At 38.1% G+C, this 16498-nt stretch overlaps 1 protein-coding gene across 1 annotated transcript; it reads right to left on the reverse strand.

The window, feature by feature from the left end:
- Window positions 1-690: 690 nt before the first annotated feature.
- Window positions 691-16444, reverse strand: LOC144350754 (uncharacterized). The gene is made up of 6 exons (XM_085493052.1): window positions 15104-16444; window positions 12826-13030; window positions 8156-9274; window positions 7825-8011; window positions 6613-6713; window positions 691-2568 (listed from the first exon to the last, which is right to left on the reverse strand). Exons 1-6 carry the CDS (start codon window positions 16442-16444, stop codon window positions 2453-2455), a joined length of 3069 nt encoding a protein of 1022 aa, XP_085349178.1. The 3' UTR covers window positions 691-2452.
- Window positions 16445-16498: the final 54 nt, after the last annotated feature.

A 16498-nucleotide genomic window follows, 5' to 3' on the forward strand; every position in this document is an offset into this window, starting at 1 on the left:
AAAAACGCGATTAAAATGCGGTCGGTTTCCGGTCGGACAAGACCGCGTGGTCGGAAATTAAGCGATAAGCGGTCGATGTAAAAGCGGAAGGTTGGGCGAAATGAGTACTGTATGACCATGTTTCTCCGACGAAGTCTCGACTGACAATAATGCTGACAATGGACGTTAGATAAACACGCATTGTTTGCAACTGGAAGCTTATCACCCGTTATATCAGAATCGTCAACAACAGAGTATACAGATAAGATGTTATCATTTAATTCCTTCCAAAGATAAACACTATGCAAATATCCACGAAACGGCAGTTGTAGTCTTTTCTGCTAATGTTTTAAAACACTAATTTGAGCAACGTTATTTCGCAATTTCGATCTTTTGTAAACCTGGGGTGATGTATCAAGGTCTAAAGTAACCGTTTTATCAATTTTTGAAAAATCAAGAAAAAAGTGAAAATTTCCCTTCTCGCTACCTTAAGACAGCGCCCATGTAATCACAAATACACATCATGCATTGTATTCTATCAAAACTATTACTAGTATTATACTGTAATTTTCATAGCGAAATTTGAGACGTCGAATCACACTGTCATTTTATGCGTAACTGCGCATGCATGATAAATTCAAATTAGTACTATTTAATCTATCATTAAACGAATAATTTATGCGATAAACCATCACAACATACATGAACACATCAAATAATATACATTCTTTATTATGAAACTACAATTTGATAAGAGAAGTGTGTATCAGAAAAAATAACACAAAATGTTTACTATGCAAATTGTGGCACTCACCATGTATGGTAATTGAACAGAGATTACCTACACTAGAAAAGTCTGATTTTGGGAGGTTTTGGGGCCAAAAAGTAATTTTAAAATGATTCAAGCCAAATAAAACAAGCCATGCATGGCACAGTCCCCGTTAGTTATCAAATTTAAGATATATAATTTTATTTATAGTGATATATCTGGAATATAACCATGGCAGGAATATGATTTTTTAACATTAAAATGATTGACAATTGTATCTGATCGTCAAACAAGTACTTGTCCATATTGAGAGATATTGCTCTGGAACAGCATTCAAAATCAGCCATTTTGAATACATGTATATATATAACATGATGTATAACGAATATATAAAATTTGAATATATAATCAGTTAAAGCATTTAAGAGATATGGCTCTAGAAGCCCATTCATTAAAACAAAATGGCCGCCAGACATCCATTTTGAATCCGATCTGAAAAATAAATGATGTGCATCAGGAACCTGTAATGTCTAATATATGTACCAAGTTTGAACAAAATCCATCCATAAATGCCAGAAATGCTTGATATTTTATGATTTTTTAGCACAAAAAATGACCACCATTCGGCCATTTTGAATAGGATCGTCAAACCAATATATCTGTCTATCTATGACATGATGTATAATGAATATTTGAAATTTGGACATAATCGGTGAAAGCAAGTCAGAGATATGACACGAGAACCACATTCATTAAAACATAATGGCCGCCAGTTGGCCATTTTTAATCTTATCTGAAAAACAAAATTATTTGCATCAAGGTCCCATAATATCTAATGTATATACCAAGTTTGAACAAAATCCATCTGTAAACAGCCGAGAAATGCTTGATTTTTAGGATTTTTTAGCACAAAAATGGCCGCTATTTGGCCATCTCAAAATCAGATCGTGAAACAAAATGATGTGCATCAAGGTCCCATAATGTCTAATGTATATACTAAATTTGAACAAAATCCATCTGTAAACAGCCGAGAAATGCTTGATTTTTAGGATTTTTTAGCACAAAAATGGCCGCCATTCGGCCATCTTGAATCAGATCGTAAAACAAAATGATGTGCATCAAGGTCCTATAATGTCCAACGTATATACAAGGTTTGAACAAAATCCATCTGTAAACAGCTGAAAAATGTTTGATTTTGATGATTTGTAGCACAAAAATGGCCGCCATTCGGCCATCTTGAATCAGATTGTGAAAAAAATTGACGTGCATATGTATAATATCATGTATGATGTATGTGTGAAGTTTGATTTTGATTGGTCCAGGCATTTCTAAGATACAGGTCCGGACACACGCACAGACGCACGCACGCACGCATGCACGGACACACGGAGGTCAAAACATAAGTCCCCGTTTTCGGACTGCATCCGAACGGGGACTAAAAAAATGCCCTGGAGATATTCACACAAGCTATTATAATGCCAAGTTTCAGAAAAATAGACTGAAGGGTTTTTGAGATATCTTCGTCAACAGCACACGGTCTACGGCCTACAGATTGTGATAGCATTAGTCCATTGGACCGTTGGTTCAAAGGACTAATAAAAATGACAATATTTTCACTTTTGAGTAATATTCAAATATTCAATATAGGTGAAATATTCAAGTATTCTAGGAGTGAGACTTCCTGTCAAGGCAGTGTATTCCTGGTCAGGTGGTAATCTCATTATAGTTGCCAACTTGTACACTACTATATTTTATATTGAAATGATAATTCTTCATACTGGGGCTATTTACTATAATTTTCCCTTTGTTGTTCTTCTCATCTGTAAGAATAAAACGTAATAAATTAAATATTTATTTGGCTATAGTGTTTGATGGGGGTTAGTTTCTAACTTTCACAATTACCTGAACATGTGCAGTGGAATGGACGACTGTTTATGGGTAATACCTTTTTTATCACCTACAAACTTACTAGGTAGGGCTTCAATGATTGGCTAGATGGAAAGGTAAGGCTTCAATGATTGGCTAGATGGAAAGGTAAGGCTTCAATGATTGGCTAGATGGAAAGGTAAGGCTTCAATGATTGGCTAGATGGAAAGGTAAGGCTTCAATGATTGCCTAGATGGAAAGGTAAGGCTTCAATGATTGGCTAGATGGAAATGTAAGGCTTCAATGATTGGCTAGATGGAAAGGTAAGGCTTCAATGATTGGCTAGATGGAAAGGTAAGGCTTCAATGATTGGCTAGATGGAAAGGTAAGGCTTCAATGATTGCCTCGATGGAAAGATAAGGCTTCAATGATTGGCTAGATGGAAATGTAAGGCTTCAATGATTGGCTAGATGGAAATGTAAGGCTTCAATGATTGCCTAGATGGAAAGGTAAGGCTTCAATGATTGGCTAGATGGAAATGTAAGGCTTCAATGATTGGCTAGATGGAAAGGTAAGGCTTCAATGATTGACTAGATGGAAAGGTAAGGCTTCAATGATTGGCAAGATGGAAATGTAAGGCTTCAATGATTGGCTAGATGGAAAGATAAGGCTTCAATGATTGGCTAGATGGAAAGATAAGGCTTCAATGATTGGCTAGATGGAAAGGTAAGGCTTCAATGATTGCATAGATGGAAAGGTAAGGCTTCAATGATTGCCTAGATGGAAAGGTAAGGCTTCAATGATTGCCTAGATGGAAAGGTAAGGCTTCAATGATTGCATAGATGGAAAGGTAAGGCTTCAATGATCGCCTAGCTGGAAAGGTAAGGCTTCAATGATTGGCTAGATGGAAAGGTAAGGCTTCAATGATTGGCTAGATGGAAAGGTAAGGCTTCAATGATTGCATAGATGGAAAGGTAAGGCTTCAATGATTGCATAGATGGACAGGTAAGGCTTCAATGATTGGCTAGATAGAAAGGTAAGGCTTCAATAATTGCATAGATGGAAAGGTAAGGCTTCAATGATTGGCTAGATGGAAATGTAAGGCTTCAATGATTGGCTAGATGGAAAGGTAAGGCTTCAATAATTGCATAGATGGAAAGGTAAGGCTTCAATGATTGGCTAGATGGAAATGTAAGGCTTCAATGATTGGCTAGATGGAAATGTAAGGCTTCAATGATTGGATAGATGGAAAGACAAGGCTTCAATGATTGGCTAGATGGAAAGGTAAGGCTTCAATGATTGCATAGACGGAAAGGTAAGGCTTCAATGATTGCCTAGATGGAAAGGTAAGGCTTCAATGATTGGCTAGATGGAAATGTAAGGCTTCAATGATTGCATAGATGGAAAGGTAAGGCTTCAATGATTGCATAGATGGAAAGGTAAGGCTTCAATGATTGCCTCGATGGAAAGGTAAAGCTTCAATGATTGCCTCAATGGAAAGATAAGGCTTCAATGATTGGCTAGATGGAAATGTAAGGCTTCAATGATTGGCTAGATGGAAAGGTAAGGCTTCAATGATTGGCTAGATGGAAAGGCAAGGCTTCAATGATTGGCTAGATGGAAAGATAAGGCTTCAATGATTGCATAGATGGAAAGGTAAGGCTTCAATGATTGCCTAGATGGAAAGGCAAGGCTTCAATGATTGCCTAGATGGAAAGGTAAGGCTTCAATGATTGCATAGATGGAAAGGTAAGGCTTCAATGATTGCATAGATGGAAAGGTAAGGCTTCAATGATTGGCTAGATGGAAATGTAAGGCTTCAATGATTGCATAGATGTAAAGGTAAGGCTTCAATGATTGGCTAGATGGAAAGGCAAGGCTTCAATGATTGGCTAGATGGAAAGGTAAGGCTTCAATGATTGCCTAGATGGAAAGGTAAGGCTTCAATGATTGCCTAGATAGAAAGGTAAGGCTTCAATGATTGCCTAGATGGAAAGGTAAGGCTTCAATGATTGCCTAGATGGAAAGGTAAGGCTTCAATGATTGCATAGATGGAAAGGTAAGGCTTCAATGATTGCCTAGATGGAAAGGTAAGGCTTCAATGATTGCATAGATGGAAAGGTAAGGCTTCAATGATTGCATAGATGGAAAGGTAAGGCTTCAATGATTGGCTAGATAAAAAATAGGTCTTCGTAGATTGTCAAGAGGTCTATATATATGTTTGTATTAAATCTGAAATAATTCATACGAAGCGAATGGGAATGCCAAACGGTGATTCGCATAACTTAAACTATATAGATCACACTTGTTGTGGGTTCTTTTCACGGGCCATAAAGGCATTGGAAATCATTAAGATGGTTATCGTTACAAGACGACAATGATCTCAGGCCAATAACAATTGGACATCTAAGAACCATAGAGAATTTATAAATAAGGGAACGAACACATTCATCATACACGCACAGCACTAAATGACACCAAATTTGAATTAACTGCAATGTGCGTACGCACACTTTAATACAAAGAGCAAAAGTTTGACAGTAAATACACAAATAGCTTCACAAAATCTGCTAATTAAATATTACTGCATTGCCTAAATATTTTAGACGGTTCCGATAAAAGTAACCGCGGTCGAAATATGCAAGTAAGGCAAGGGGAAACTGAAACCTGGCTGTTTGTGCGTGTAAGGCAGATGTACTATACCGGACGTAACGATGTCGAACTGCAGCAACAAACGTGGCGACAAACTTCAGACGGCTTGGTTTCCAGGGGTGGCTCACATCACGAGGACGCTGTACAGTACTATAGCTGACACCAGGACGACCAGAGAGTGAATTCTCAATCCGGAGTTCCATGGTGATGTTATCTGTGTTATACCGTACTTCTGGTGGATCGTCCAACACGCCCACCAAGGCACGCTTTCTTGTTCAATTTATTGTGCACCATATGTAAATCGAGATGACACCCCTTTGTTTACACTGCTCATTTCTAATTGGTCGAAACCAGAAGAATTGCGAGAAACTACCACATCAGGTGCGACAGGAATGTTATGCAAACTGACAGAAATGCAAAACCGAGTTTGTTGACCCGGCTAACCAAATTCACCAAAGTTTATTGACCTCAAATTCATTCTGATTCTCGGGAATCAAGTCTTCGGTACCATAGTATTTGGAGACAAATCTCACCCCAGGTAAATTCTTTGTCGTCCAATCAGGCTGCTCCCCTTGCGAAGAATGTAACAATTCGTGCATGCAATATATGTATTAAGTATTTCTTTATTTCTCCACCTATAACAAGTAACAAAGTATTCCCCTTTCTATGTAAATCATGTATGCATTTAAAAGCTTATAAGCCTAACAGGGAGGGCGTAATACTTGGAAATAAATTAAACTTTGGATTCCTGACATAGATGATTGGCCACATGGTTAGTAAATGTATTCTGTGATTGGCTAGAAGATTGGATAGGTCTCACTGATTGGATACATGGTTATATTTTGTCTTCAGTGAATGGAGGAACGGTTATTTAGGTCTTCACATATTTGCCAAATGTTTAGTAAAAGATTCACTGATTGGATACATGGTTATATTTATGTCTTCAGTGAATGGAGGAATGATTATTTAGGTCTTCACATATTTGCCAAATGTTTAGTTAAAGATTCACTGATCGGACACATGGTAAGGTAGGTTTACCATGATTGTTCGTATGCTTAGGTAGATCTTCCCTGTTTGACCAAATATTTAGATGGACCTTGACTGATTGGTCAGATGGTAATTAAGGTAGGGGTTTAGTGATTGGCTACATACATGTTCAATACTGTTTTCTGATTGGTTACAGTTAATCACTGCCTCATTGCAGTTTGAATTTAACCATTTTATCATTACATATCCTAAAAATGATCCAATAAACAATGTATTTACTTGCATTTTATATGATGCATGGGACCCACACACACGGTGTGACAACTGTGATACCCTAGACTGAGGTTTGTTGAACTCACCTGATGCAACTGGCTGTACTAAATCATATTTTATTTTTTTGTTACACCTGTCTTCACCTTCACATTGCATCATTCCACTCATGTTTCGCCTATAAGAATAGCTGTAAATAACAAATAAACATTGAACACCAAAGAAAACAAAATACAAATATGCATGAGAATGACAAGTGACAAAGTAAATTATTTGAAAAAATATTATAAAAAAAAAATAAAACAGACAAGGTCAACATAAACTTGACATTGTTGTCAAAAGCGACATGTATGAATTTCCCCAATTATGATATGTATTTACACGAGTAATGTGAATACAAACAAGTCACAGATAATCCACATAAAGCCAGGACTGGTGATAACGCTTTGATCTTGGTGCTATGATTTTTTCAGCCATATTGAATTGAATATTGTTACAAATTTATGTATGACATGATGGAATCATTGCCATCATGTCATAGATATAAAAAAAAACAGCCTGTCGGCTGAGATAGCTCCGCTGTTAGCGATGCACATTTCAATTAAAGAACAGAAGATATCATTAGAAAATGAACAATATGTATAGTATCAAAGCAATCAGACTTGCTGTTTTCAACAAGAATTCGAAAGTATCACTTTTTATTCAAAATTAGATAATTGAAGATATCACCACGAAATGAACAAATCCGAAAGTAGTCCACATGTAATACCTATATATGTAATATCAAAGCAATTGGACTTTTGGTTTTTAACAAGAAGTCAAAAATATCACTTTTTACCAAAGCAGTGTTGTGTATGCGTAAAAGATGTGTGTGTAAAGTCATATCAGATATGGTCCATGTATTGGTTATAAAATGACATGCCCTTTATACATGGAACGCAAGTGACTGTAAAACCAGCCAGTTAGCTTCTAACATGGCTACAATTTGCAACAATTTATTCAATTTTATTTTTGTTTTGCGCAGTACAGTCAATCAATATCAGCTGACAAAGCTAAGTTCTAACTAACTTCTCTCAATTTATAAAGAGAATATAAATCGTGAATCCGGCGATCTGATTGGTGGAGGGCGCATAGCCATGTTAGAAACACGGGACAAGGATTCTGTGGCAAAATTAACTACCGGTATATGAATATGCTGCACAAAACAAATGTCTGAAAATAATTCACAGTAACATTCAGTGTTTGCACTCGCCACAAAATTATCACAAATATAATTGATGAGTGAACAATGTATAACTTACTGAAGTGGCAGTGAAGATGGTAGTTGAATTTCAAACACCGAGGCATTCTCCGGGCCTTTATCAGTCAAACATGTTGGACACAAGGAAAACATCTCCAAACGTGTACCAGACCATAATTCTAAGATCATCAACATACATCCATATATATTCAGTATAAGATTCCACATATCTGCAAAATGTTGGTTGGCTGCATGGAAATAAAATGAAACAAATGAAAATTTGGATAAAACTGCAAAAAAATGATGTACCCGGTAGGTTTTATTTTGTGAGTGGTAGAAAAAATTGACTTTAGTGCTCACAGGATTAAACTATCAAAAACAAAACAACTTACGTGAAGTCTTTCTGACACACATCATCATTATTTCGTCGTTCTCATTGTCAATATAGATGAGCGCTTCAACGGAATTCTCGTCTAATATCTTGATGTGTCTGTGTCGTAGAGTTGTTGATCTGAACTCTTCAGAATGGCAACACACAGACAGTCTCTCAAAAAATCCACGGGGTTTCATTGGAAATATCTCAAACTTTATTGTAATTTCATCAAAATTGTCAGTTGTATTCCATATCTCTTGTCTGATGCCATCCCTTGATTTCAGGTAACATGGGAACAGGGAAAACTTTTTCTCCATATTATGTCGTCGCTGTGTTGAGATATTTAGTGACCTATTTTCAGATTCCTGCTGACTGGAGCCTACAGCTTTAGAGGTTCGTGGTGTCAGAGGTGATTCACCAGATCCATGAGTTAACTCATCCATGTCGGGTGCAATGGAAGCCTTTCCAGGGGTCTCTCCAGGGGAGAACTGCGGTTGGCCTAGTGCTCTTGCTGATGAGTCATCAGTTTCAGGGCTCAGAAATTCTGGAGAGGAGCATCCACTATCAAAAGACTGTGACGCCATATTCCCGGGAGAGTTGGAGAGAGGTTGCCTATCTGGTGTTTCTGGTCTTGTGTACAATTTAGAACCAGGTCCTCCTGATGTAGAATGCTGCTCCAAAACTGGTTTTGTTGGTGTTTTAGCCTCATCTCTGACATCTATAGTGTAACACAATCTAAACTGCTCCAATACTCCAACTAATGTTTCCACCTGTGATTCATTCTCCAGTAAATCCATCCAAAGCATTTGCAACAACTTATGATTCACCAGTGCTCTCTCTTGAAACTTTCGCATGTACTCATTATATTTTGTTTGCGTTAGGTTGACTTTTTTTCTATCTCTGTTCATTTTTTTCAAATTCTTCTCCGGTTCATGACAGATGACCTTCTTAAATACACTAATCAGCATAGGAGGATTGATAAAGATGTAGTTCTTTAAATCAGTGACATCATCAAACCATATGATTTCACCCAAATTATGTAGGTACTTCAACACATGGTGTATTCTATCCTCACTGTTCATGTCATCTATGTTCCTACTCAGGATGAGGCTAACTGTATCTTCCAGCTTTCTCATGCCTAAAAATTAATATACAATGTAACAAAGATTTATTTCTCCAAGCGTTTATTCGTTGTGTTGAATAAAGTGAAAATTTGCTTATTTTATGTGTATGCAGTTAAACTTTTCTGCATGTCTACTGCATTCTCGAATTCTACTGGTTAGCAAAAGAGTATAGCGACCACCTAAGACACTTCCTTCAAATAATTTTCATAGACAGATGGTCTTCATATGGAGGTTCGATTATTTTTTTATGGATTGGTAACTCACACATTTGAAATAATATTTGTCCAGAAAAGAAGAAAAAGACATTTACTTGAGTTGATCAAAATCAAAATCAAATAAGTTGGGGTAATTCAAAATTGTTTCATGAACACAATGATTATTATAATTAAAATATTACTGAAGGGGTGTTCGCATAGGACAGGAGATCTTTAAACACAGGTATCTCATATATTATGCCCTGGGACTGCCAAAATTTGGTCTTTATATAGAGGATGTCACTATAGGCAGGTGGTCTTTATATAGAGGTGATCACTATAAGCAGGTGTTCTTTATATAGAGGTGGTCACTATAAGCAGGTGGTCTTTATATTAAGATGGTCACTATAAGTAGGTGGTCTTTATATAGAGGGGGGTCACTATCGGCAGAGGTCTTTATAAAGAGGTGGTCACTATAAGCAGGTGGTCTTTATATAGAAGTGGTCACTGTAAGCAGGTGGTCTTTATATAAAGGTGGTCATTATAAGCAGGTGGTCTTTATACAGAGGTGGCCCCTATTGGCAGGTGTTCTTTCTATAGAGGTGGTCACTATAGGTAAGTGGTCTTTATATTGAGGTGGTCACTATAGGCAGGTGGTCACTATAAGTAGGTGATCACTATAGGTAGGTGGTCTTTATATAGAGGTGATCACTATAAGCAAGTGTTCTTTATATAGAGGTGGTCACTATAAGCAGGTGGTCTTTATATTAAGGTGGTCACTATAAGCAGGTGGTCTTTATATAGAGGGGGTTACTATCGACAGGAGGGCTATATAAAGAGGTGGTCACTACAAGTAGGTGGTCTTTATATAGAGGTGGTCACTATAGGTAGGTGGTCTTTATATTGAGGTGGTCACTATAAGCAGGTGGTTTTTATATAGAGGTGGTCACTATAAGCAGGTGGTCTTTATATAAAGGTGGTCACTATAAGCAGGTGGTCTTTATAAGCAGGTGGTCTTTATAAGCAGGTGGTCTTTATACAGAGGTGGTCGCTATTGGCAGGTGTTCTTTATATAGAGGTGGTCACTATAGGTAAGTGGTCTTTATATTGAGGTGGTCACTTTAAGTAGGTGGTTTTATATAGATGTGGTCACTATAGGCAGGAGGTCTTTATATAAATGTGGTCACTATAAGCAGGTGGTCTTTATATAGATGTGGTCACTATAAGCAGGTGGTCTTTACATAAAGGTGGTCACTATAAGCAGGTGGTCTTTATATAGAGGTGGTCATTATAAGCAGGTGGTCTTTATACAGAGGTGGTCACTATTGGCAGGTGTTCTTTATATAGAGGTGGTTACTATAGGTAAGTGGTCTTTATATTAAGGTGTCACTTTAAGTAGGTGGTTTTATATAGATGTGGTCACTAGGCAGGAGGTCTTTATATAGAGGTGGTCACTATGAGCAGGTGGTCTTTATATAGATGTGATCACTCTAGGCAGGATGTTTTTATATAGAGGTGGTCACTATAGGTATGTGGTCTTTATATTGAGGTGGTAATTATAAGCAGGTGGTCACTATCGGCAGAGGTCTTTATAAAGAGGTGGTCACTATAAGCAGGTGGTCTTTATATAGAAGTGGTCACTGTAAGCAGGTGGTCTTTATATAAAGGTGGTCATTATAAGCAGGTGGTCTTTATACAGAGGTGGTCACTATAGGTAGGTGGTCATTATATTAAGGTGGTCACTATAAGCAGGTGGTCTTTATATAAAGGGGGGTTACTAACGGCAGGAGGGCTATATAAAGAGGTGGTCACTACAAGTAGGTGGTCTTTATATAGAGGTGGTCACTATAGGTAGGTGGTCTTTATATTGAGGTGGTCACTATAAGCAGGTGGTTTTTATATAGAGGTGGTCACTATAAGCAGGTGGTCTTTATATAAAGGTGGTCACTATAAGCAGGTGGTCTTTATAAGCAGGTGGTCTTTATACAGAGGTGGTCACTATTGGCAGGTGTTCTTTATATAGAGGTGGTCACTATAGGTAAGTGGTCTTTATATTGAGGTGGTCACTTTAAGTCGGTGGTCTTTATATAGATGTGGTCACTATAGGCAGGAGGTCTTTATATAGAGATGGTCACTATATGTAAGTGGTCTTTATATTGAGGTGGTCACTATAGGTAGGAAGTTTTTATATAGAGGTGGTCACTATAGGCAGGTGGTATTTATATTGAGGTGGTCACTATAAGCAGGTGGTCTTTACATTGAGGTGGTCACTATACGTAGGTGGTCTTTATATAGATATGGTCACTATAGGCAGGAGGTCTTTATATAGAGGTGGTCACTATAGGCAGGTGGTCTTTATATTGACGTGGTTACTATAAGTAGGTGGGCTTTATATAGATGTGGTCACTATAAGTAGGTGGTCTTTATATAAAGGTGGTCATTATAAGCAGGTGGTCACTATAGGTAGGTGGTGTTTATATTAAGGTGGTCACTATAAGTAGGTGGTGTTTATATTGAGGTGGTCAATATAAGTAGGTGGGGTTTATATAGATGTGGTCACTATACGCGGATGGTCTTTATATAGAGATGGTCATTATAAGCAGGTGGTCTTTATACAGAGGTGGTCACTATTGGCAGGTGTTCTTTATATGAGGTGGCCACTATAGGTAAGTGGTCTTTATATTGAGGTGGTCACTATAAGCAGGTGGTCTTTATATTGAGGTGGTCACTATAAGTAGGTGGTCTTTATATAGATATGGTCACTATAGGCAGGAGGTCTTTATATAGAGGTGGTCACTATAGGCAGGTGGTATTTATATTGAGGTGGTCACTATAAGTAGGTGGGCTTTATATAGATGTGGTCACTATAAGTAGGTGGGCTTTATATAAAGGTGGTCACTATAAGCAGGTGGTCTTTATATAGAGGTGGTCATATTAGCAGGTGGTCTTTATACAGAGGTGGTCACTATAAGTAGGTGGGTTTTATATAGATGTGGTCACTATAGGCGGATGGTCTTTATATAGAGGTGGTCACTATAGGTAGGTGGGCTTTATATAGATGTGGTCACTATAGGCAGATGGTTTTTATATAGAGGTGGTCACTGTAAGCAGGTGGGATTTATATAGATGTGGTCACTATAGGCGGATGGTCTTTATATAGAGATGGTCATTATAATTGTTGACTATTGACTGTCTAATGTCCAATTGATATGGTCATGTTTCTGGTTGCTATGAACACATTATTAGAATCATGTGTATACTAATGAGGTAATATGAACACATTGATAAATTTTCAGGCAAAAATAAATCCCCACTAAATTGAAAAAAAAACAATGAAACAATCGCCCAGTGATGACATTAAAGTCACTTACACATACCAGTTTGACTGCCACCACTAGCATTTTTCCTTTCCTCCAGCAGTAGCTGCTCCACCGCAACCCAAGATTTGGGACGATTTTTGCCCTGCTCAGGAAAGAGATCTTCATTTTCAGCTAATTTCATAAGAGCAGTCTTAAACTGAGGTAAACCCTCTGTCTTTGGTTCTTGTGAGCATAGCATATGGTAATTAAGTTGTATCTGAAAGGCAAATATTGATCAAGTTACTAATGCCAAATACACATCATGATGCACACTCTATAATGTGATGCACACCACACACATAGCTTCCACACTCAGGATGCACACTGTGATATGCGTGATGCATACTCCATAATGTGACACATACCAGACACATACCAGGCAAATATTGATCAAGTTACTAATGCCAAATACACATCATGATGCACACTCTATAATGTGATGCACACCAGACACATAGCTTCCACACTCTGGATGCTCAGTGATATGCATGATGCATACTCCATAATGTGATGCACACCACACACATATCTTCCACACCCAGGATGCACACTGTGATATGCATGATGCATACTCCATAATGTGACACATACCAGACACATACCAGGCAAATATTGATAAAGTTACTAATGCCAAATACACATCATGATGCACACTCTATAATATGATGCACACCAGACACATAGCTTCCACACTCAGGATGCACACTGTGATATGCGTGATGCATACTCCATAATGTGATGCACACCAGACACATACCAGGCAAATATTGATCAAGTTACTAATGCCAAATACACATCATGATGCATACTCTATAATGTGATGCACACCAGACACATAGCTTCCACACTCTGGATGCTCAGTGATATGCATGATGCATACTCCATAATGTGATGCACACCAGACACATAGCTTCCACACTCAGGATGCACACTGTGATATGCATGATGCATACCCTATAATGTGATGCACACCAGACACATAGCTTCCACACTCAGGATGCACACTGTGATATGCATGATGCATACACTATATTGTAATGCACACCAGACACATAACTTCCACACCCAGGATGCACACTGTGATATGCATGATGCATACTCCATAATGTCACGCACACCAGACACATAGCTTCCACACCCAGGATGCACACTGTGATATGCATGATGCATACCCTATAATGTAATGCACACCAGACACATAGCTTAAACACCCAGGATGCACACTGATATGCATGATGCATACCCTATAATGTAATGCACACCAGACACATAGCTTAAACACTCAGGATGCACACTGTGATATGCATGATGCATACCCTATAATGTGATGCACACCAGACACATAGCTTCCACACTCAGGATGCACACTGTGATATGCATGATGCATACACTATATTGTAATGCACACCAGACACATAACGTCCACACCCAGGATGCACACTGATATGCATGATGCATACCCTATAATGTAATGCACACCAGACACATAGCTTCCACACTCAGGATGCACACTGTGATATGCATGGTGCATACACTATATTGTAATGCACACCAGACACATAACTTCCACACCCAGGATGCACACTGTGATATGCATGATGCATACTCCATAATGTCACGCACACCAGACACATAGCTTCCACACTCGGGATGCAAACTGTGATATGCATGATGCATACACTATATTGTAATGCACACCAGACACATAACTTCCACACACAGGATGCACACTGTGATATGCATGATGTATACTCCATAATGTCACGCACACCAGACACATAGCTTCCACACTCGGGATGCAAACTGTGATATGCATGATGCATACACTATATTGTAATGCACACCAGACACATAACTTCCACACCCAGGATGCACACTGTGAAATGCATGATGCATACCCTATAATGTAATGCACACCAGACACATAGCTTAAACACTCAGGATGCACACTGTGATATGCATGATGCATACCCTATAATGTGATGCACACCAGACACATAGCTTAAACTCAAGATGCTCATTGTGATATGAGAATTATGCGCATACTGAGATGCATGCTGTATAGTTGGATGCATTGGTACACTGACACATGCACTAACAGCACTTGCACTTCAGAGATAAGAGGGTATATTTTTATGGTCAAATTTGATAACACTGCCTCAGCATTCAAGAATAACATAGGGAATATCTATATGAAGCACACCAAGGCAAACTCTTTTGGCATCAGGCTATTGCCCTAAGTTCTCAATGACCAATGCAACTAGTGACTACATTATTAAACATCTTTCACCTGCAGTTCTTCTTCTAACTGCCTTTCCAGAATCTCAATTTTTTTCCTTAGGGTTTTAAGCTCCAAATCCTTGTTGTTTACATTACTTAAATCTTCCTTCAATTTCTGAATCCTTGCTTCCAGATTTATTTTATCTTCAGCTTGTTGACATTTGATTCTCTTCATGATATCTTCCATCTTTGCTTCAGGATCTTCACCTTGTTCTCTCACTACATCTATGTGTGTGCCAACTACCAGAACAACTGCATTGGGAACTCTCATTGACACATTAGCAATCCACAGATGGACAAGTTCTTTGTATGACTCACTTTCAGAGTGTTCATCAACCAGTTTGTATTCTGCAAGGTTGACAACGAGAACCACCAAAGCATCATGGGTAATAAAGATATGATGCGTCTGATAATATTCAAGCTGTCCAGCAAAATCCCAGAATACGAATTTAAAATCACGGAGGTCAACAGTGTACTTCTCGATACCAACAGTCCTTTCGCTTTCTCCGATGCTTTTGCCCTCTTCAATGGCTTTGCACAGGGTCGTCTTTCCAGCTTCTGACTTACCAAGGAACATCACTTTCAAACGATTATCTCTAACATCACCTTCTTTTAAAGCACGGCAGTATTCTCGAATGGCTGATAATCCAGAATTCACGATTCCAATCGGTGGCTGCTGGAGGGGATTGCCCCCAGCATGAAAAATAGATAGGCTAGATTTATCAAAGAGCTCTAATGGCACAGTTCTTATCTTGTTAACAGAAATATTCAGTTCCTCAAGATTATTTAGTGCAAGTACTGGTGCTGGAAACTCAAAAAAACGATTGCATGTTAACTTCAAGTACTTCAAGTTCAGACACTTTCCAAATTCCCCAGGAAGTGTCTTCAATTTATTTGAAGACATCAAGAGGCTCTCCAATTTTGTAAGTTTTGAGATGCCATCTGGTATGCACATAATTGAATTAGATGATAAATGTACAGATTTCAATTCTGAAAGTTCTAACAGTTCATTTGGAATTGTATTTAGATTATTGTTACTAAGATCCACTGATTCCAATGTATTTAACTTCCCAAAATAAGGTTTTAATGTCTGAATGTGATTGCGGTCCAGCTTACATGTTTTCAAACTATCGAAGACTTCTATACCATTTGGGATTTCAGTCAATTCATTATTCGACAGCCTCAGTTCTATGACACTGTGACATCTTCCATCATTTCGAACAAGTTCGGGAATTACAGGAAGATTTTTACATTTTATCGTTAATGTGTACTTCGTATTGATTCTTTTCCACAAGATAGTGCAGTCTGAGAAGATGATTTGCGATGTCTTCGGCCATTTTTCATGCTGCATGCAAACTGATGATAGTGCATATTGTTGGTCATCGTTTAGGAAAAGTTTTTGCGA

This window comes from Saccoglossus kowalevskii, chromosome 18 (assembly GCF_978046115.1).
Source record: "Saccoglossus kowalevskii chromosome 18, keSacKowa6.1, whole genome shotgun sequence".
Taxonomy (NCBI): domain Eukaryota; kingdom Metazoa; phylum Hemichordata; class Enteropneusta; family Harrimaniidae; genus Saccoglossus; species Saccoglossus kowalevskii.